A 24105-nucleotide genomic window follows, 5' to 3' on the forward strand; every position below is an offset into this window, starting at 1 on the left:
CCCTTCCCTCAATGCTACAGCCAACCCTTCCCTCAATGCTACAGCCAACCCTTCCCTCAATGCTACAGCCAACCCTTCCCTCAATGCTACAGTCAACCCTTCCCTCAATGTTACAGCCAACCCTTCCCTCAATGCTACAGTCAACCCTTCCCTCAATGTTACAGCCAACCCTTCCCTCAATGTTACAGCCAACCCTTCCCTCAATGTTACAGCCAACCCTTCCCTCAATGCTACAGTCAACCCTTCCCTCAATGTTACAGCCAACCCTTCCCTCAATGTTACAGCCAATCCTTCCCTCAATGCTACAGCCAACCCTTCCCTCAATGCTACAGCCAACCCTTCCCTCAATGTTACAGCCAACCCTTCCCTCAATGCTACAGCCAACCCTTCCCTCAATGTTACAGCCAACCCTTCCCTCAATGCTACAGCCAACCCTTCCCCCAATGCTACAGCCAACCCTTCCCTCAATGTTACAGCCAACCCATCCCTCAATGCTACAGCCAACCCTTCCATCAATGTTACAGCCAACCCTTCCCTCAATGTTACAGCCAACCCTTCCCTCAATGTTACAGCCAACCCTTCCCTCAATGTTACAGCCAACCCTTCCCTCAATGCTACAGCCAACCCTTCCCCCAATGCTACAGCCAACCCTTCCCTCAATGTTACAGCCAACCCTTCCCTCAATGCTACAGCCAACCCTTCCCTCAATGCTACAGCCAACCCTGCCCTCAATGCTACAGCCAACCCTTCCCTCAATGTTACAGCCAACCCATCCCTCAATGCTACAGCCAACCCTTCCATCAATGTTACAGCCAACCCTTCCCTCAATGTTACAGCCAACCCTTCCCTCAATGTTACAGCCAACCCTTCGTTCACTGCTACAGCCAACCCGTCCCTCAATGCTACAGCCAACCCTTCCCTCACTGTTACAGCCAACCCTTCCCTCACTGCTACAGCCAACCCTTCCATCAATGTTACAGCCAACCCTTCCCTCAATGTTACAGCCAACCCTTCCCTCAATGCTACAGCCAACCCTTCCCTCAATGTTACAGCCAACCCATCCCTCAATGCTACAGCCAACCCTTCCATCAATGTTACAGGCAACCCTTCCCTCAATGTTACAGCCAACCCTTCCCTCAATGTTACAGCCAACCCTTCCCTCAATGTTACAGCCAACCCTCCCCTCAATGCTACAGCCAACCCTTCCCTCAATGTTACAGCCAACCCATCCCTCAATGCTACAGCCAACCCTTCCATCAATGTTACAGCCAACCCTTCCCTCAATGTTACAGCCAACCCTTCCCTCAATGCTACAGCCAACCCTTCCCCCAATGCTACAGCCAACCCTTCCCTCAATGTTACAGCCAACCCTTCCCTCAATGCTACAGCCAACCCTTCCCTCAATGCTACAGCCAACCCTGCCCTCAATGCTACAGCCAACCCTTCCCTCAATGTTACAGCCAACCCATCCCTCAATGCTACAGCCAACCCTTCCATCAATGTTACAGCCAACCCTTCCCTCAATGTTACAGCCAACCCTTCCCTCAATGTTACAGCCAACCCTTCGTTCACTGCTACAGCCAACCCGTCCCTCAATGCTACAGCCAACCCTTCCCTCACTGTTACAGCCAACCCTTCCCTCACTGCTACAGCCAACCCTTCCATCAATGTTACAGCCAACCCTTCCCTCAATGTTACAGCCAACCCTTCCCTCAATGCTACAGCCAACCCTTCCCTCAATGTTACAGCCAACCCATCCCTCAATGCTACAGCCAACCCTTCCATCAATGTTACAGCCAACCCTTCCCTCAATGTTACAGCCAACCCTTCCCTCAATGCTACAGCCAACCCTTCCCTCAATGTTACAGCCAACCCTACCCTCAATGCTACAGCCAATCCTTCCCTCAATGCTACAGCCAACACTTCCCTCAATGCTACAGTCAACCCTTCCCTCAATGTTACAGCCAACCCTTCCCTCAATGCTACAGCCAACCCTTCCCTCAATGTTACAGCCAACCCCTCCCTCAATGTTACAGCCAACCCTTCCCTCAATGCTACAGCCAACCCTTCCCTCAATGCTACAGCCAACCCTTCCCTCAATGCTACAGCCAACACTTCCCTCAATGCTACAGTCAACCCTTCCCTCAATGTTACAGCCAACCCTTCTCTCAATGCTACAGTCAACCCTTCCCTCAATGTTACAGCCAACCCTTCCCTCAATGTTACAGCCAACCCTTCCCTCAATGCTACAGTCAACACTTCCCTCAATGTTACAGCCAACCCTTCCCTCAATGTTACAGCCAATCCTTCCCTCAATGCTACAGCCAACCCTTCCCTCAATGCTACAGCCAACCCTTCCCTCAATGTTACAGCCAACCCTTCCCTCAATGCTACAGCCAACCCTTCCCTCAATGTTACAGCCAACCCTTCCCTCAATGCTACAGCCAACCCTTCCCCCAATGCTACAGCCAACCCTTCCCTCAATGTTACAGCCAACCCTTCCCTCAATGCTACAGCCAACCCTTCCCTCAATGCTACAGCCAACCCTGCCCTCAATGCTACAGCCAACCCTTCCCTCAATGTTACAGCCAACCCATCCCTCAATGCTACAGCCAACCCTTCCATCAATGTTACAGCCAACCCTTCCCTCAATGTTACAGCCAACCCTTCCCTCAATGTTACAGCCAACCCTTCGTTCACTGCTACAGCCAACCCGTCCCTCAATGCTACAGCCAACCCTTCCCTCACTGTTACAGCCAACCCTTCCCTCACTGCTACAGCCAACCCTTCCATCAATGTTACAGCCAACCCTTCCCTCAATGTTACAGCCAACCCTTCCCTCAATGCTACAGCCAACCCTTCCCTCAATGTTACAGCCAACCCATCCCTCAATGCTACAGCCAACCCTTCCATCAATGTTACAGCCAACCCTTCCCTCAATGTTACAGCCAACCCTTCCCTCAATGCTACAGCCAACCCTTCCCCCAATGCTACAGCCAACCCTTCCCTCAATGTTACAGCCAACCCTTCCCTCAATGCTACAGCCAACCCTTCCCTCAATGCTACAGCCAACCCTGCCCTCAATGCTACAGCCAACCATTCCCTCAATGTTACAGCCAACCCATCCCTCAATGCTACAGCCAACCCTTCCATCAATGTTACAGCCAACCCTTCCCTCAATGTTACAGCCAATCCTTCCCTCAATGCTACAGCCAACCCTTCCCTCAATGCTACAGCCAACCCTTCCCTCAATGTTACAGCCAACCCTTCCCTCAATGCTACAGCCAACCCTTCCCTCAATGTTACAGCCAACCCTTCCCTCAATGCTACAGCCAACCCTTCCCCCAATGCTACAGCCAACCCTTCCCTCAATGTTACAGCCAACCCTTCCCTCAATGCTACAGCCAACCCTTCCCTCAATGCTACAGCCAACCCTGCCCTCAATGCTACAGCCAACCCTTCCCTCAATGTTACAGCCAACCCATCCCTCAATGCTACAGCCAACCCTTCCATCAATGTTACAGCCAACCCTTCCCTCAATGTTACAGCCAACCCTTCCCTCAATGTTACAGCCAACCCTTCGTTCACTGCTACAGCCAACCCGTCCCTCAATGCTACAGCCAACCCTTCCCTCACTGTTACAGCCAACCCTTCCCTCACTGCTACAGCCAACCCTTCCATCAATGTTACAGCCAACCCTTCCCTCAATGTTACAGCCAACCCTTCCCTCAATGCTACAGCCAACCCTTCCCTCAATGTTACAGCCAACCCATCCCTCAATGCTACAGCCAACCCTTCCATCAATGTTACAGCCAACCCTTCCCTCAATGTTACAGCCAACCCTTCCCTCAATGCTACAGCCAACCCTTCCCCCAATGCTACAGCCAACCCTTCCCTCAATGTTACAGCCAACCCTTCCCTCAATGCTACAGCCAACCCTTCCCTCAATGCTACAGCCAACCCTGCCCTCAATGCTACAGCCAACCATTCCCTCAATGTTACAGCCAACCCATCCCTCAATGCTACAGCCAACCCTTCCATCAATGTTACAGCCAACCCTTCCCTCAATGTTACAGCCAACCCTTCCCTCAATGTTACAGCCAACCCTTCGTTCACTGCTACAGCCAACCCTTCCCTCAATGCTACAGCCAACCCTTCCCTCACTGTTACAGCCAACCCTTCCCTCACTGCTACAGCCAACCCTTCCATCAATGTTACAGCCAACCCTTCCCTCAATGTTACAGCCAACCCTTCCCTCAATGCTACAGCCAACCCTTCCCTCAATGTTACAGCCAACCCATCCCTCAATGCTACAGCCAACCCTTCCATCAATGTTACAGCCAACCCTTCCCTCAATGTTACAGCCAACCCTTCCCTCAATGCTACAGCCAACCCTTCCCTCAATGTTACAGCCAACCCTACCCTCAATGCTACAGCCAATCCTTCCCTCAATGCTACAGCCAACCCTTCCCTCAATGCTACAGTCAACCCTTCCCTCAATGTTACAGCCAACCCTTCCCTCAATGCTACAGCCAACCCTTCCCTCAATGTTACAGCCAACCCTTCCCTCAATGCTACAGCCAACCCTTCCCTCAATGTTACAGCCAACCCTTCCCTCAATGCTACAGCCAATCCTTCCCTCAATGCTACAGCCAACCCTTCCCTCAATGTTACAGCCAACCCTTCCCTCAATGCTACAGCCAACCCTTCCCTCAATGTTACAGCCAACCCTTCCCTCAATGCTACAGCCAACCCTTCCCTCAATGTTACAGCCAACCCTTCCCTCAATGCTACAGCCAACCCTTCCCTCAATGCTACAGCCAACCCTTCCCTCAATGCTACAGCCAACCCTTCCCTCAATGCTACAGCCAACCCTTCCCTCAATGTTACAGCCAACCCATCCCTCAATGCTACAGCCAACCCTTCCATCAATGTTACAGCCAACCCTTCCCTCAATGTTACAGCCAACCCTTCGTTCACTGCTACAGCCAACCCTTCCCTCAATGCTACAGCCAACCCTTCCCTCACTGTTACAGCCAACCCTTCCCTCACTGCTACAGCCAACCCTTCCATCAATGTTACAGCCAACCCTTCCCTCAATGTTACAGCCAACCCTTCCCTCAATGCTACAGCCAACCCTTCCCTCAATGTTACAGCCAACCCATCCCTCAATGCTACAGCCAACCCTTCCATCAATGTTACAGCCAACCCTTCCCTCAATGTTACAGCCAACCCTTCGTTCACTGCTACAGCCAACCCTTCCCTCAATGCTACAGCCAACACTTCCCTCACTGTTACAGCCAACCATTCCCTCACTGCTACAGCCAACCCTTCCATCAATGTTACAGCCAACCCTTCCCTCAATGCTACAGCCAACCCTTCCTTCACTGCTACAGCCAACCCTTAATGTCACGTGAGTACAGTGAAAGTACAGTGAAATGCCTTTCTTGCAAGCTCTAACCCCAACAATGTAGTAATCAATATCAATGTAGCACTAAAAACAAGGTAGAACACAAATAAGAATAGGAAATAAGAATAACACAAGAAAGTAAGAAGTTATATACAGGGTCAGTTCCAATTCCATATGTACAATGAGGTAGATATGTATAGGGGTAAGGTGACTAGGCATCAGGATATATGATAAACAGAGTAGCAGCAGCGTATGATAACTGTATGTGAGTGTGTAGAGTAAGTATAAATATGTGTGCATGTGGTGTGTGTGTGTGTTGGAGTGACAGTGTGTGTGAGTGTGTAGAGTCCTGCGAGTGTGCATAAATATAATCCATAAAATAAAATAATCCATGAACACTCAATGACAAATACTATTTCCAGAGTTTGAATACACATTTATAACGTGATAAGAACTCGTTGCAAACCTCTGGGGCTGTAATTTAACAATTTAAGTAAGTTATCTTTCATATGATTATTTCAAGTATATTATGAGTATTATTTTGTACAAGTATTTCAAGGATAATCCAACACGTTTCCAGGACCTGACTACCTTCTGGAACATATGCTCATTCCAGTAAGTCAATGTACTAAACCTTGGGGTGGGAGGGGAATCACCCTCCAAATGTAAATGTCATAATGTGAGTAATGTGAACATAATTACAATGAGACGCCAGAGCAGAGGCAACCAGCGCTACATATTCAGTAATGAGGCAAACATTAAACATTGATTATCCCTTTTGATAGGGACTGTTTATAGCAAAACACAGACTTTTCTTACAATCGGCTTGGTTCCCCTAGTAACCTGGTTACCATGATGGGTCTGTGTTTTGAAAAGCTCTTCCCACATCAAATACATCATTTTTTTCTTAAAGGGAAGGGTGAAATCGTGAAGCAGCACCTGTAAGCCAGCTATGTATTAAACATGTCCAGTGTGTCTGATTTGTACCGATCAAGCCCTTACTATAATGGGCTTGTTACTCTTTTGTTCCATGTACCTGCTTCACATTTACTGGCAACTCCTCAAAGTCCACAATGCGGTAACACTTTATTTTAAAGGACTGTTATAAAACTTTTATAAGGCATTTATAGATTGTGTGTTCAACATTTATTAATCATTACTCCCACATTTACAAACCATTTACTAATCATTATTAAAGTATTTTTGAAGTCCCTAATCTAAAGTGATCGCTATCTATCTATCTATCTATCTATCTATCTATCTATCTATCTATCTATCTATCTATCTATCTATCTATCTATCTATCTATCTATCTATCTATCTATCTATCTATCTATCTATCTATCTATCTATCTATCTATCTATCTATCTATCTATCTATCTATCTATCTATCTATCTATCTATCTATCTATCTATCTATCTATCTATCTCTCTCTCTCTCTCTCTGTCTGTCTGTCTGTCTGTCTGTCTGTCTGTCTGTCTGTCTGTCTGTCTGTCTGTCTGTCTGTCTGTCTGTCTGTCTGTCTGTCTGTCTGTCTGTCTGTCTGTCTGTCTGTCTGTCTGTCTGTCTGTCCGTCCGGTGGGTGGATTTGAAACCATTTCATCAAATAAAATCTAAGTCAATGTTCTTACACGGGTTGGGTTTTTCTTCAAATGAATCAAAATAAAATAAAATCCAATTGGTCTGCTGTGTCAGTGAAGTGGTCTAACTTTGGATGTTTTTCATGAGTACGCCTTTATTTTGAAATCTCAGAAATCCCAGTCTTGGCAGCTGATCTCTCTGTGGTTTGTTTATTTCTCACAGGTCCCCAAAAGGATGTTTCCTCCCACAACGCCCACACAGTATCATAAGAAGAAGGTGAGATAGAATGGAGATGGTCTTTTTTAATGCTAAGTAATGTTTATCAGGGAATCAGTAGTAATCAGATCTATACGATTCTGTACAGGGAACTCATGTTTTCTTGACCAGGAAAAATTCCTATCCCCGTAGCCCGAAGACTCTCTCTAAACCTCCAACATGGGCCCAGAGTTTTACTTGGTCCGGTCACGTGGTCAGGGAAAAACTCCTGGCCCTACCCATGATGCTCCAAGAAACGGTTTAGTAAACAAATGCAAAATTCGACCATGAATCCTTCACATTATGAGGCTATTCACATCTTAGTGCTGAGAATGGTGCTAATGTGGAAAACCAATCCAAGAATAAAACTCGGATTAAAAATGTGATTAGTCACTTATTTAGAAATGGATCATAAAAGGTTTGCGTAGTTGCAGTGAACTAGCATTGAAAAGTGAATTTCTTTCCATGCATCTCACCACAATGAGGCAGAGAGTTAGAGTAGGCTACTCAAAGGAATTGCTATTACTACTGTATTACTGTTACCCTGGAAAGACATAGCTGACTTCTCTCCAGAGTAGTGGTAACAAGTTTAACACTGTAAGAGGGAAGTTTTTCCTGTAGCTGAAATCAGTAAATAGTCCCTTGGGGATGGCGTAGTGAGCGATAAATCCTCTTGGTCACAATAAGAGGGACACTAAGGGCAGTGTTTGCTAAATGGTGGTCTGAGACCAACAAGTGAGTCATGGCTACTTCCTTCTGGTCTATGTCTGACTAAGGACAATTAGGCTAGACATGTGGTTTATATTATCTGCTGAATGGGTTGAAGGTCATTAGAATGGCCCTCAGCCTAGGTGGATCTTTGTGGAAATACATTTGGGGAACTTTCTAGTTGCGGATTTTTTTGTATTTATTAGGATCCTCAATTAGCTGCTGCCGGGCAGCAGCAACTCTTCCTGGGGTCCAAACATGAAACAACATAAATAAAATACATCAATATACATAGCACTACATTTACATTACAATTTAGCCACTCGGCAGCCACTCCCATCCAGAGCAACCCACAGCCAGTACATTCATCTGGAGATAGTCATGCAAGACAACCACATATCAAAGTCGTATCCTAACCATGTATCCCATACATAATACTAGGGCTGGTCGATATGGAAAAATTTCATATCACGGTATTTATAAAAAATTGGATGGTATGACGGTATTTAATGTTTTTGAATAATAAAAGTGCTCCGTTTGCTTCATGAGTAGTGCGTGACCCTACGGTGGTAACACATACATTCTAAGTGATTTCAATGGGTCAACCCTCCAAAACATTCTGCATTTTCATCCATTTCTGCATTTCCTGCACTCGTTTGAGATCATTTCCACACTGCTACTTATGGCTGCACAATATAGGCAAAAAATCTAGGCCTTATTTTTATCCAAATGTTGCAACTGTGATTTGACTGTCACGTCCTGACCATAGAAAGCTGTTATTTTCTATGGTAGAGTAGGTCAGGGCGTGACATTTTTTTTTCTAGTTTAGATTTTCTATGTTGTTATGTTCTAGTTTTGTATTTCTATGTTGGGTTTTGTTTGGGATGATCTCCAATTAGTGGCAGCTGGTCATCGTTGTCTCTAATTGGAGATCATACTTAAGTAGGTGTTTTTCCCACCTGGGTTTATGGGAGATTGATTTTGAGTAAGTGTATGTTAACTCGTCGTCACGGTTTGTTGTTTTTGTTCATTCAGTTTATTTTGTATGTATTGCATAGTTTCACAGTTCAATAAAATATGTGGAACGATAATCACGCTGCACTTTGGTCCGGTTCATCCTACGACAACCATGACATTGACTTGCAGTTTAGAGTAAAAGACTTGGGTGAACTGTCAGAATCATGGAAATATAATGAATATTCTATAGTTAGAATATAATAGTGGACAATTTGAATACAGTGTTTGACATGACAACGAATGAAAATGCCAGGGTGGAGTAACTGTGACAGGGTAGGAACCAAAGTGTTGATCAGTGTTTCCTAGGGGACCCTATAATCTTTGCGTACATTAAATGTTTTCTCTTAGCTTCTTTATGTAGATAACATATTCATGCTTCGTGTATGCCTCTTTGATTTAGAAGATACTGTTGCACAAACAACATGCTGATTTAGGTCTACACCATCACTGGTATCATCAGGCTGTATAGCTAATTACGTTTGCTCTGACTCAGTACAGAGCAAACTAACTGGCAATTAGCATTAGTGACTAACACGATTTAGGCCCAACTTGCTAAGAAAAGACAATCTAGCTGTTTGCAGATGTAACAAAACAGAAACTACAAATAGTGTAATTATAGAACGCTAGTGGATCTCTATTAACAAGCAAAGTGAAAACAGCATCGTTGTCATCAACTGTGTTGCATGTGCTGCATGACCATGCAGACTGAACGCAAGAGTCTCGGGGTCCAGGAACAACAAATGCGCTGCTTGAGTAACAGCGGGTGGTGCAAGGTTTGTGTAGAAAGTCGCATGGAGAGGTAGAGAGAGCGGAAAGAGATGACTCAAGTAGCAAAGTAAACTATAAAAATGGACGTTACACACAGTGTATCACATTTAACAAACCAAACATTCAAATACCGTTATAGAAAAACTCAAACCGGTCCGTACAGCAATACCGGTATATTGTAAAATACGGGTATACTGCTCAGCCCGACATAATACAATACAAAATACATAAAACCGTCTGTGTCTCTTCACAGTCTCCGTCGTGCCATAAGGTGCTCTTTTATCTGGTTTTTGAACCTGGTTTTATTGCTGTCTTGATTTACCAGGGGTGGCAAAGAGTTCCATTTAGTCATGGTTCCATTTAATGCTGTGAGTTTCCCAGCCTCTGTTGTGGACCTGGGGACTGTGAAGAGACCAGTGGTTACATGTCTTGTGTGATACCGATGAGTGTCTGAACTGCTTGAACAGACAGTTGTTACCTTTAACACATCAACACCTCACACAAAGACCTATAGTGATGCAATCACTCTCCCCTCCCACTTTGAGTCAGGAGAGATTGACAGGCATGTTACTGACATTCGCCCTCAGTGTACATTTAAGTGCAAAACGTGCTGCTCTGTTTTGGACCAACTGCAATTAGAGGCACAGAGCAGTAGAGTAGAGGCACAGAGCTGGCACAGAGCAGTAGAGTAGAGGCACAGAGCTGGCACAGAGCAGTAGAGTAGAGGCACAGAGCAGTAGAGTAGAGACACAGAGCAGTAGAGTAGAGGCACAGAGCAGTAGAGTAGAGGCACAGAGCAGTAGAGTAGAGGTACAGAGCAGTAGAGCTGGCACAGAGCAGTAGAGTAGAGGCACAAGCAGTAGAGTAGAGGCACAGAGCTGTAGAGTAGAGGCACAGAGCTGTAGAGTAGAGGCACAGAGCAGTAGAGTAGAGGCACAGAGCAGTAGAGCTGGCACAGAGCAGTAGAGCTGGCACAGAGCAGTAGAGTAGAGGCACAGAGCAGTAGAGTAGAGGCACAGAGCAGTAGAGCTGGCACAGAGCAGTAGAGTAGAGGCACAGAGCAGTAGAGTAGAGACACAGAGCAGTAGAGTAGAGGCACAGAGCAGTAGAGTAGAGGCACAGAGCAGTAGAGTAGAGGTACAGAGCAGTAGAGCTGGCACAGAGCAGTAGAGTAGAGGCACAGAGCAGTAGAGTAGAGGCACAGAGCTGTAGAGTAGAGGCACAGAGCTGTAGAGTAGAGGCACAGAGCAGTAGAGTAGAGGGACAGAGCAGTAGAGCTGGCACAGAGCAGTAGAGCTGGCACAGAGCAGTAGAGTAGAGGCACAGAGCAGTAGAGTAGAGGCACAGAGCAGTATAGTTGGCACAGAGCTGTAGAGGCACAGAGCAGTAGAGTAGAGGCACAGAGCAGTAGAGTAGAGGCACAGAGCAGTAGAGTAGAGGCACAGAGCAGTAGAGTAGAGGTACAGAGCAGTAGAGCTGGCACAGAGCAGTAGAGTAGAGGCACAGAGCAGTAGAGTAGAGGCACAGAGCAGTAGAGTAGAGGTACAGAGCAGTAGAGCTGGCACAGAGCAGTAGAGTAGAGGCACAGAGCAGTAGAGTAGAGGCACAGAGCTGTAGAGTAGAGGCACAGAGCTGTAGAGTAGAGGCACAGAGCAGTAGAGTAGAGGCACAGAGCAGTAGAGCTGGCACAGAGCAGTAGAGCTGGCACAGAGCAGTAGAGTAGAGGCACAGAGCAGTAGAGTAGAGGCACAGAGCAGTATAGTTGGCACAGAGCTGTAGAGGCACAGAGCAGTAGAGTAGAGGCACAGAGCAGTAGAGTAGAGGCACAGAGCAGTAGAGCTGGCACAGAGCAGTAGAGTAGAGGCACAGAGCAGTAGAGTAGAGGCACAGAGCAGTATAGTTGGCACAGAGCTGTAGAGTAGAGGCACAGAGCAGTAGAGTAGAGGCACAGAGCAGTAGAGTAGAGGCACAGAGCAGTAGAGTAGAGGCACAGAGCAGTATAGCTGGCACAGAGCAGTAGAGTAGAGGCACAGAGCAGTAGAGTAGAGGCACAGAGCAGTATAGCTGGCACAGAGCTGTAGAGTAGAGGCACAGCGCAGTAGAGTAGAGGCACAGAGCAGTAGAGCTGGCACAGAGCAGTAGAGCTGGCACAGAGCAGTAGAGTAGAGGCACAGAGCAGTAGAGTAGAGGCACAGAGCAGTAGAGTAGAGGCACAGAGCAGTAGAGCTGGCACAGAGCAGTAGAGTAGAATCACAGAGCAGTAGAGTAGAGGCACAGAGCAGTAGAGCTGGCACAGAGCAGTAGAGTAGAGGCACAGAGCAGTAGAGTAGAAGCACAGAGCAGTATAGCTGGCACAGAGCAGTAGAGTAGAGGCACAGAGCAGTAGAGTAGAGGCACAGAGCAGTATAGCTGGCACAGAGCTGTAGAGTAGAGGCACAGAGCAGTAGAGTAGAGGCACAGAGCAGTAGAGTAGAGGCACAGAGCAGTAGAGTAGAGGCACAGAGCAGTATAGCTGGCACAGAGCTGTAGAGTAGAGGCACAGAGCAGTAGAGTAGAGGCACAGAGCAGTAGAGTAGAGGCACAGAGCAGTAGAGCTGGCACAGAGCAGTAGAGTAGAGGCACAGAGCAGTATAGCTGGCACAGAGCAGTATAGCTGGCACAGGGCAGTAGAGTAGAGGCACAGAGCAGTATAGCTGGCACAGAGCTGTAGAGTAGAGGCACAGAGCAGTAGAGTAGAGGCACAGAGCAGTAGAGTAGAGGCACAGAGCAGTAGAGCTGGCACAGAGCAGTAGAGTAGAGGCACAGAGCAGTATAGCTGGCACAGAGCAGTATAGCTGGCACAGGGCAGTAGAGTAGAGGCACAGAGCAGTAGAGTAGAGGCACAGAGCAGTAGAGTAGAGGCAGTTCTAGAAGTTGCACACATGGGGAACATTTTAAGTAGCCCAGGGTCCGGAAAAATGTTGGCCTTTTATAAACACATTTTATGCCGTTCTACGTAATTTTACATGACTGGAGTCTTAGGCAGAATCTTTTTTAATACCACACAAATGATTGAAATGGCAGGCTACTTTGACACTTTGAATCTGAGATCAATAAAAACGTTATCCCAGGCCTAGGTGTGTGAAGACATATTGCATTCTAACAATATGAGGAGGAAATGATAGTCCTAAAATGCTTTCCAGTTTCACTGACTCACCCAATGATGCACAGATCACTCACTGGTGATGGCCGATGTGCTCGTGCCAAAAGCCTATCGCTCTCTTTTGTAAAACAATACTTGGAAGTTGATCAACTATTTTGGTAGCCTACAAACACAGAGTCTTCTCTTTTCAGCAGGAGCCATTCGCTTTCCAACCTGTGTTTTCCCTCGATTGGATTTGAAATATTGCTAAATGCCTGTGTTGTCTGCGTGCTGTTGATTCACTGACAGATTTTCCGCGCGTTCCCGACTGTAGGCTTTTCCTTGTTATTGGGCTGCAATCCCCAGCTACTGATCCTCTGTCGCTAAATTACAAGCCTTCTCGTGTGTAGTAGGCTACTCTGAATGATATCATTTCTTTCTGAACAGACAGCAGTAATGGTTCAGTTCGTTCAGAACCCTTCGCGTGGCTATGAAGGAAATACATGATGAAGTGCAACACTGGAGAGATGAGAGTTGCAGGTTCATGTCTATTAGAGTAGAGAGAGATCATAGAAAGTTATGTGAGACATAACGGTGCGCTTCTCCCACCGCCACGCATTCGTCTCAAACGTAGGTTACAATGCTGCGTAAACCATAAACGTTTAAAATATTAGGCCCGGGATGAAAATCTACTTTTTCACATGACGTTTTTTTTTGTTGTTGTGGGGGCAGGATAATTAACTAAGAGGCAACTCGAATTAACTTTAAAAAAAATGTTACATTGCAAAACGTGACAGTTATTTTTCATGCCAGGAGAGGTATCGGATCCGGCCCAATAGGTCCCGGATCCGGCTCAAATTAAGCACTGTGATTACCATTATGCTGTTATGTAGTTAGATTAGTTAGAAAAACAAAGTCAAATTGATTGAACAATTGATTCATTAATGCATACATTAAAAATCACATTTTTCAAATGATATTGAACTGATATTGTCTGGGTCAAGTCCCATTCTTTCACTTTTCTTGGCGTGGTCTCGTTTTGGTGTTATTTTGGTATCGTTTTGGTATCAAGTATTGTGATGGTATCGAATATTGTGTTTTATCAAGTAATGTGATGGTATCGAGTATTGTGATACTAAACCTGATATTGAAGTTGAAATTCTCGTATAGTGACAACACTAATACATACTGTATATAAATCATGTATCTCTTGCCACAGTTACAATCTAGTCCTGTTACGTGACGTCTATCGGCTGGACCAAATATAATTTACTTTACTGCTCTGTATATTCCCCTCTGGTCAAACTACATACAGTACATACTCCTAGCAGAGAGGAAGGGCCCTAGTAAAAAGTAGTGCACTGTATAGGGAATATGTGCCAATAATCTTAGACCTTATAGTTAATGAGTTAGTGGGTTGTCGCTGGATTGCTTTCTTCTGCCCCCCCCCCCCCCCCTCCTCCATTAACAGCGTATTCTATTGCTGTGTGGGAGGAGAGGGGGAAGACAGGGAGGGAGGAGAGTGGGAAGAGAGGGAGGGAGAAGGGTGGGAAGACGGGGAGGGAGGAGAGTGGGAAGAGAGGGAGGGAGAAGGGTGGGAAGACAGGGAGGGAGGAGAGTGGGAAGAGAAGGAGGGTATGTGATGTGAGTCACCGTGGCTCTGAGCGGTTCACTCGTGGGCGAGCTGAGGTAGGCAAACCTGAAGAGGTGTACAATGGGTGATCGCTAGTCTCCATGGAGACCGCGGCCTGCCCACGCTCTCGGCAGCTGCATACAGGGAAAACACCTCAGGGAGGCAGAGTGTAGTGGAGAATTTGCTATTCCAGACGTTCCTGCAGTCTACCCCCCACATACACAGGAGCCCTGCGACTCGGAGGCAAGGGGTTCATCCCAATTAGATGGGAGTCTATGGTGCATGGTCAGTGCCCAATGGGCACAGATGTCAATTCAACGTCTATTCCACGTTGGTTCAATGTAATTTCATTGAAATGACTTTGTAACAACATTGATTCAACCAGTGTGTTCCCAGGGGGTAGCAGTGGGTGGCGATTATCTTTTATTTTAATCCTCTGTCGCCTTTCCCTTTCAATGTACTGTATGGTAAAGAGCAGACAGAAATGAAGGAGATCTTTGTATGTTTCATCTTATTGAATGTTGAACATATAAGAAATCTGGATCTGATAATTGCTGTTGTTTTTGATCTGGTGATGAAAATAAAACTTCATATCATGTTGTTTTATATAGTTCCGATTTTATTCAAATAATTTCCTCTCACATAAGGAGTTCTGGGTAAAAAAAAGTACACATAAATATAAAAAATGTCGTGGAATGGTACAGGACAATGCTGTTAATAAATACAAAAATAAATAGACAGGCATCAGACAATACAAAACTATAACAGATTCTCAGTGATTGTGCAAAGCAGTCCTTTTCCTCACATTCTTCTTTCTGCTCAAACGCTATGAACAGGAACTTCTTGATGTGTCTTTGACCTCAACACACATGTTCACCTTTTACAGACTTCGATACCTCAATCTTCACAGTGAGCGGCCTTCTTTCCTAGGCCACAGACAAGATTTCCAGTCTCAAGTTCCGACTGACTTCCAGTTCAATCCAGTATACATCTTCAGTCCCCCCCTCCATACTTCTGACCCAGCAGCACAGGACCCTTCCTCCACTGAGGAGGACCCTAGTGAGACCACCTGGTTTCCAGTGTGTCCTTTTCAGCATGTCTCCCATGGACTCCTTCTTCGTGTCCCATTCACCACCTGCAGTTTGGCCTTAACCAGTCTTAACAAGCCTCAACCAGCCTTAACCAGTCTTAACAAGCCATAACTGCTCTTAACCGGATTTGACCTGCCGACTGATCTCCAGGTAGGTGGTGGACTTGAGAAAGCGAGGGTAGCAGTCTTTCTCCATCAGGGCGTAGATCTTCTCCTGGGCCAGATTGAAACAGGACTGGCTGGGGTGTTCCAGATTCTTCTTGGTGATGGCTTTGGTCTCATGGTCGAGGTTGACCTGGGGGAAGAGGATGGGACATTTGATTACTATGTGTTTTACTTGAAACAATGTCTTATTGGGTATTGTTTGTGCACAATGAGTATATTATTTAGTGTGTGTGTGTGTGTGTGTGTGTGTGTGTGTGTGTGTGTGTGTGTGTGTGTGTGGTGTGTGTGTGTGTGTGTGTGTGTGTGTGTGTTTTTGTGGGTGCATGTGTTTATGTAGTGTATATCCAATCTATGGATTCCTCTACAAACATACTCTGTATGTAGATATAATTGATTCATTGTATATATATTGATAGTTACCTCTCTTGGTGCGTCAGTGCAGACAAACTCCTCATAGATCTTCTTAGCTGTAGCTGATAGCTTTGAAGAGGTCTTGGTTATCCTGTAGTCTTCACAGGCCAGGTAGAAAGCTATGTTCTCCTCGCTAAACTCCGACACCAGGAAAGCACGGAACAAGCACAGTCCATCTGGAAAAGAGAAGGGGAGAATTGTCACATTAGCATCTGTGAATTTATCGTAGCATGTCACAACTTCAATTCACTTTTAACTGTGTCCATTTGTGATGTGGAAGCAAACAGCTTTTCCTATAGTGTATATATAAAATAAAATATGTGTATATATTATGAGTGAATACTGCTGCTGCTGTTTTGTGTAATGCATTCTGGGTATGTGGAGTACCAGCTACATAGCTTTCCCTATCCACGTTTGCAATACACATGAGTACAATGTGTACTTGTAAGTTTGTGTAGTATGACTAATTAAAGTATGATATATCATTCTAAATTAGAGAGGTATGCAGTATGATAACTCATAGGAAGAGTCAGACTTACTTTGGTTGGACAGCAGGTTGTCAAAGGACTCCTTCCATTTTAATGGCTCGCTCTTATTTAACCTGTTGATTAAAAGCATCGGGTTAGTTCATCCGGTCATTACAAATTAACTTAGCATTGACTTTGCATGGTCTCCTTCATTTCCAATGCAACATTTTTATTATGTTTTAAAAAATCTGTGTAGACTTAGAGTATTCTTTTTTAGAATATCTGACCTTAGTTTGTCAGTCTTGTGTGAGTGACCGATGATGCTCAGATCTGGCTTCTGTAGAAAACTTCCAAAGAGAGCTTTGAGTTCCTTTGCCCTGAGAAAATAAGAGAAAAACATTTACATTAGATTGATGCAATCATTCACACCTTACTGATCGTCCAATTTCCCCATGAAGTAGCTGTGTAATAATTCCCATTAATGTAAATCCAAAATGTAAATCCAGTGACATATGTGATAGGATAAAACGTACAGATTATTAAGGCAAGACATACCTCTCCAGACATGTGGTAGGCAGTGATTCCAGTCCTCTGCACATGGTGAGAGACGATGAGATGTGATCCTTTGTGCTGTTCAGTAGTATTCTAGAGCTTTGGAGTCTATGATAGCTCTGTCACTGCAGTGAAGCTGGTTCTCAGCATAGTCTGCTGGCTGTGTGTGAAGAGAGTGCATTTATAGGGCAGTCCCCTCTGTGACGTCACATCTCTCAGCCAATGGAATGAGGGCCATGGGAGGAGGAAGAGAGTGCCAAATCCACACAATAATTGTTCTAAACAGACCCCTTGATTTATTCCACATGTTGTTGTGTTACAGCCTTTATTTAAAATAGATTAAGTAGATTGTTTTCCTCACCCATCTACACACAATACCCCATAATGACAAAGTGAAGAAAAAAATGAAAATAAAATACATAAGTGTCTAATTTATATAAGCATTCACACTAAATGCTCAATGCTAAATGCTCTCTAAAAGCTTTAAACACCTAGTATTCTTTTTCAAATTATTCAAGCTCTGTAAAATTGGTTGTTGATCTTTGCTAGACAGCCATTTTAAACTGATTTAAGTTAAAACTGTAACTAGGCCACTCAGGAACATTCAATGTCGTCTTGGTAAGCAACTCCAGTGTATATTTGGCCTTGTGTTTTAGGTTATTACTCTGCTGAAAGTTGAATTTGTCTCCCGGTGTCTGTTTGAAAGCAGACTGAACCAGGTTTTCCTCTAGGATTTTGCCTGTGCTTAGCTCTATTTGATGTATGAGTATGCTTGCCCATGCTTGAAAATATGAAGAGTGAGAAGGGGGGATACCTAGTCAGTTGTCCAACTGAATGTATTCAACTGAAATGTATCTTCCACATATCTTCCACATATCTTCCACACCCAACTCCTCTGTATCAGAGAGGTGCGGGGGGCTTCCTTAATCAACATCTATGTCTTCAGCACCCGGGGAACAGTGGGTTAACTGCCTTGCTCAGGGGCAGAATGACAGCTTTTTACCTTGTCAGCTCAGGGATTCAACCCAGCAACCTTTCGGTTACTGGCCCAATGCTCACGCCTCTAGGCCACTTTCTGCCGCATTGAGTGGTACTCAGTGATGTGTTGTGTTGGATTTGCCTAAAACATAAAGCTTTGTATTCAGGTCACACATTTTTTGCAGTTTTACTTTAGTTCCATATTGCAAACAGGACTCATGTTTTAGAATATTTTATTCTGTACAGGCTTCCTTCTTTTCACTCTGTCATTTAGGTTAGTATTGTTGAGTAACTACAATGTTGTGATCCATCCTCAGTTTTCTCCTATCACAGCCATTAAACTCATTAACTGTTTTAAAGTCACCATTGTCCTCATGGTGAAATCCCTGAGTGGTGTCCTTCCTCTCCGGCAACTGAGTTAGGAATGACACCTGTATTGTTCTAGTGACGTGGGTGTATTGATACACCATCCAAAATGTAATGAATAACTTCACCATGCTCAAAGGGATATTCAATGTGTGCTTTATTTTTTTCATTTTTACCCCTACCAATAGCGGGCTATCTCTTTGAAATAACTTCTAAGCCTGCTCACAATGATATTGGGCTGGATGCTGTTAGGGGAAACTTGCTGAATGGTCAGAGAAATGATAGACAAAGCTTTTCTTTAGGTTATTTACAGAAAAATAAGTCCTGATTGCTTTGCTAGCAATAGACAAGAATTCCACAGGGGCCGACGAATTCGTTTTCAGGAAATATTCCAAAAGTATGCAAATCAGTTCTGGTGCTGCCACTCTATAAGGGCGGGTATAGTAGTGATCTCAATTATTATCGCTCCATTTCAAGGCTTCCTTGTCGAGCTAAGATTCTTGAATCCTTGGTAAATGTACAACTTTTCTGTTTTTTGTCTAAGAAATGTATTTTGAATGTAAACCAATCAGGGTTTAGATCTGAGAACAGCATTATTACAGCAACCACGTTAGTAGTTTATGATCTTGTCAATGTTTTAGACACTACAGTGAAACGTGCTGCTTTGTTTGTGGACCTGTCAAAGCTTTATTGAATAAGTCCTCGATAGGCCTGAGCTCTGACACCTGTTCATGGTTTCATGATTATCTTAGTGACAGAACTCAGGCCATCGTGATTGATGGGGTTAAGTCTGGATTTCTTGAAGTACATGAAGGTGTACCATGGGGTTTACCAATCGGTTTTGGGACCTGTTCTCTTCACTATTTATATAAACACCATTGGTCAGTCTGTTAAAAATGGTTGACTACATCTATATGCGGATGATACTATTATGTATGCTATTGCCCTGACTGTTGATCTGGCTGTTTCAAAACTACAGTCAGATTTTATAGCTATGCAGTAATCTCTTGCTGATTCAAAACTTGTGTTTAATATAGGCAAAATGAAATACATGTTGTTTTCAAATTCTCGTAGGAATGTTTCAGATGAACTACATGTTCACTCATTAGATAGTTCTCCAATCGAACGTGTTCCTGCATATAAATACTTAGGCATTTGGATTGATATGGATTTGACCGTTTATAAATCATATAGATGAGCTGGTGAAGAAGCTAAGATTTAAAGTTGCCTTTCTCTACAGGAACAGATGGTGCCTTTCTCTAAGCAGTAGGAAGCTGATTATTCAGTCAACCTTTTATCTGTTCTTGATTATGGTGATATTATTTAGCAAAGTGCAGCTGCTACTACTCTTAAACCTTTGGATGCCATCTACCAAAGTGCCCTTCATTTTGTTACATGGGACAGTTTTGATATTCATCACTGCATCCTGTATCACAAGGTTGGCTTGACTTCGCTAAAGACCCGTAGATCTCTACATTACTCCCTTTTTGTTTACAAGGCCTTACTTCATAAACTTCCGTCTTGTCCAAGTTTGCTGTTGAAGTATAGACACCTGAGTGGCCTAACCCGTTCGTTCACAGGATTGATTCATTCTTGAAGTTCCTAGGGTCTCCACCGAGCTAGGTAAATCTGCTTTTAGTTTTAACGCACCATATTGCTGGAACAAATTCTAAATACATTTAGTCTTGATGTTCTGGTGCCGTTCGGGCAATTAAAAGTATTGATTGGGGACTTATTTGTTGAGGAATGTAACCATTTTTCTGGGTGATATGTGATGTTTTATTTGGGCTTCCCATGACTGTATTTTTGTTTTTAATGTGTGTGTACATATGCAGTACCAGTCGAAGTTGAGACACACCTACTCATTCCAGGGTTTTTCTTTATTTTCTTTATATTTTCTACATTGTAAAATAATAGTGAAGACATCAAAACTATGAAATAACACATATGGAATCATGTAGTAACCAAAAAAGTGTTAAACAAATCAAAATATATGTTATATTTGAGATTCTTCAAAGTAGCCACCCTTTACCTTAATGACAGCTTTGCACACTCTTGGCATTCTTTCATATGTGTTATTTCATAGTGTTGATGTCTTCACTGTTATTCTACAGTGTAGAAAATAGTACAAATAATGAAAAACTCTGTAATGAGTAGGTGTGTCCAAACTTTTGACTGGTACTGTATTTATAGTGTTTGGGTATAATGTGTATATTTATGTTGTGTATATACACGGCGCATTTCTAAAAGTGTCCTAGTTCTCAAATATGTCTTCCCTGTAACAAAGAGGGGCCTTACAGATAATTGTTTACCTGGGGTACAGAGATGAGGTAGTGATTCAACATCATGTTACACTAGTATTGTACACAGAGTGAGTCCATGCAACTTATTATGTGACTTGTTAAGCACATTTTTACACCTGAACTTTTTTAGGCTTGCCATTACAAAAGGGTTGAATACTTATTGACTAAAGACATTTCAGCTTTTCATTTTTAATTCATTTGTAAATATTTCTAAAAACATAATTCCACTTTGACATTATGGTGTGTGTGTAGGCCAGTGACACAAAATCTCACTGTATGTTACATGGATTGAGAATTTCCAGCACTCAAGCAAAAAACAAATTTTTGAAGTTGAAGTATTAGGAAGCTTTTGCCACTGCAATAACAAATTGTTATGATGCTGAAATTACTCAAACAGATTGGGCCGGTTTCCCAGACACATATTAAGCTTAGAGAATTGAAACTGCTTTTTAGTCTAGGACTAGGTTTAATATCTGGATGTCCAGGAAACAGTCCCAAAAATAGTTATTTCAGTATCATGACAGTACATCAAAGAGGAAAGCTATTTCTCCCAGTGGCCCAACTGTCAAAAGCATAAACCTGATTCTCAAACAACCATGTCTTGTATTAGTCTTCCATTTTGCGGTAGATTAGAATTATTTTAATTTTTTTTAAAACGTGTGACAGAGTTTGTATTTTGGCTCTATCTGATAAATCTCAAGTGTGAAACGGGAAAGGGGAATGGAAGTAGGCAAATCAGGAAAAATGGGTTAGACAAGATGCTTCTATCTCAAGGCCATCAGACTGTTAGATAGCCATCACTAGCCGGCTACCACCCAGTGACTCAACCCTGCACCTTAGAGGCTGCTGCCCTACATACATAGACATGGAATCACTGGTCACTTTAATAATGGAACACTAGTCACTTTAACAATTTTACGTACTGCTTTTCTCATCTCATATGTATATACTGTATTCTATTATACTGTATTTTAGTCAACGCCACTCCAACATTGCTCGTCATAATATTTATATACTTTTACTTTAGATTTGTGTGTATTGTTGTGAATTGTTAGATATTACGGCACTGTTGGAGCTAGGAACGCAAGCATTTCGCTACACCTGCAATAACATCTGCTAAACATGTGTATGTGAATAATACAATTTGATTTGATTCCTTGGAAGCGCTGAAGGCGGCTTCATAGTGTAGTTAGGACCAACTAAAACAACGAGACTCCTTCCCAGAAACTCTTCAACAACATTTAAAATGTCACACATAGTTTGGTTATGTAGGGGTCAAAACTACAGACCTCGGCTTCCCTGTTACAGTAATAGGCAATTGGGAAATGGTGGTTTACTTAATTCTTCATATCCATGGGTTATTTATGGTTGCATTAGGCCATTTCCTATGAACGTTCTCTTGAGGACTGACTCCCATCTTTTCAAGCTTGTCCATTCATTCTAAACACCGACTAATGATGATTCTGTCTAAGTTACGCTGCAGTGTCTTGGAAATATGATGACATTTCTTAAGTAGGCAAATAATTAGTAGGAAACCACTTTGTCGCTATATAGACTGTTGGGATACTGGGAACCATCAGAAAGTGATTAAATCACAATAATGACAAAAGCTTTTCCAATAATTCTTTGCCTCCTTTAGAAATTGAATCATTTCCCCAAGCCACTATTATGCACTTTAGATTAAATTTCATCAGCACCAATTGAGACTGCATTGAGTAGAACTTTCAGTCGGTCCTCAAAGAACTTTCACCAATGAAATTGCGTGACCTGAAAACCATGAATAGGTGAAGGACCAAAATACTTTTCTCATTGGGGTCATCTAGCTAAGAGAGTATCTGGAATAGGTACTACTGGATGAGGAAAACATAAAAACATCTGTAGTTACAGATGTTGTATCTTAATTTAATCAACCTGTTGCAGGAGAACTTTCCTGCAATGCAGGACATTTCAAACTTGTAGTGTATTTGATGTTTAAAAAGGCTAATGAAGTTTGTAATTTCCACTTTGAAATTTCAGACTTGATTTTCCCTTACGAAAAATGTATCAACCCCATACAAAAGTGTCCATTCATTATAATCCACAAAATAATTCACATTTCCTGTTGCTGCAGGATTATTTTCCTGCTGTAGCAAACTGGCTCAAATGAAGATCCTACACCTGTACGTATTATCAGATGGTTCTCTTTAATGGGGCTCTGTTGATGTGGGTAGTCATTGGAGAGTCTTGATATTCCCAAAAAGGAAAGGTTATATAATCTCCCATGAATGTGTCAAAGCTTAACTAAGTCCACAGGTCGTATGCTTTAAAAAAATAAAAAATATTGAATAAGTTCCATGAACTAAAGACCTTGTTGTTGTTGTCATTTATGGGAGGTGCTATAATCTTTCCTTTTTTGAGTACCAGTCTAGTGTGATAGAGCGAGCATAGACAATTTCAAATACAAACAGAACGAAAATAAAAGGGCAAAAAATATTTTTTATGACAGTCTCTTCTGAAATGTGTGTTGACTTTATCTCCCAGTTGCACTGGTGAATTGCATTGAAACTTTGGGTATTTGCCACTTTATCTGGAATTCAATTAAACTAACGTTACATTCTGTTGTCACGGAACAATAAGACTAAAACACTTTAGTGTTAATACTTTTCAAAGTCTTTCAGTGAACTGGATGGTAGCCATTTTATATCATGTTTAAGTTCACTAGGTGTGAAGACTCTATGGCCTATTTTCCTGCTCTAGGGTTGATGTTTTTAAGGACATTGTAACTTGTACAACTTTCGGCTCTATGCCAATGGAAGCTTCCACATAGAGTAAACATGTTTTCCACAGCCATAACCATCACGGGGTTGAATTACATAAGTCGTGACGGAATGAGCCAGATCTATTTCAAACTCTGTTGTAGGCATTGAAGAGCACCAACCGTGACACATTCTTGCTAATAATGTTTGTAATTTGATCAACATAATCAGTCAGAGTTTGAAAACTGACTTTACACTGTTGTAGTAATAATAAAAATATATATATTTTATATAGCGCTTTTCACTACGAACAGAATATCAATTTTGCTTCTAAAAACAAACAAAAACAGATGGTAGATTCTTGGGAGATTGTCTTCCACAGCTTCAGACGATAGGGCTCCGAGGCAGTATTGATAGGCAGATGCTTGAGCGGGTGGAGCATAAATGATACAGGAAGGGAGAAAAATGTCAGTCAGGAAGTTAAAGCTTGGTCGCAAATGGGTCTTCCAAATGGACAATGGCCCCAAGCATACTTCCAAAGTT

The 24105-nt window shown here is 43.3% G+C and overlaps 1 protein-coding gene across 1 annotated transcript; it reads right to left on the reverse strand.

The window, feature by feature from the left end:
- Positions 1 to 15106: 15106 nt before the first annotated feature.
- On the reverse strand, positions 15107 to 17335 carry LOC106598617 (regulator of G-protein signaling 5). The gene is made up of 5 exons (XM_014189648.3): positions 17184 to 17335; positions 16916 to 17005; positions 16701 to 16762; positions 16171 to 16337; positions 15107 to 15880 (listed from the first exon to the last, which is right to left on the reverse strand). The coding sequence occupies exons 1-5, from the start codon at positions 17225 to 17227 to the stop codon at positions 15704 to 15706; spliced, it is 540 nt and encodes a 179-aa protein (XP_014045123.1). The 5' UTR covers positions 17228 to 17335; the 3' UTR covers positions 15107 to 15703.
- Positions 17336 to 24105: the final 6770 nt, after the last annotated feature.

The sequence above is a fragment of the Salmo salar genome, chromosome 03, assembly GCF_965601325.2.
Source record: "Salmo salar chromosome 03, fSalSal1, whole genome shotgun sequence".
Classification (NCBI taxonomy): domain Eukaryota; kingdom Metazoa; phylum Chordata; class Actinopteri; order Salmoniformes; family Salmonidae; genus Salmo; species Salmo salar.

Excerpts from the sequence above, each read along its gene's own strand:
- LOC106598617 (XM_014189648.3), bottom strand. The coding sequence starts at position 17,227 with ATGTGCAGAGGACTGGAATCACTGCCTACCACATGTCTGGAGAG. Across the intron at positions 16,763-16,915 it reads CACAAGACTGACAAACTAAG|GTTAAATAAGAGCGAGCCAT; the intron begins GTCAGATATTCT and ends TTTAATCAACAG. Across the intron at positions 16,338-16,700 it reads CAACCTGCTGTCCAACCAAA|ATGGACTGTGCTTGTTCCGT; the intron begins GTAAGTCTGACT and ends TCTCTTTTCCAG.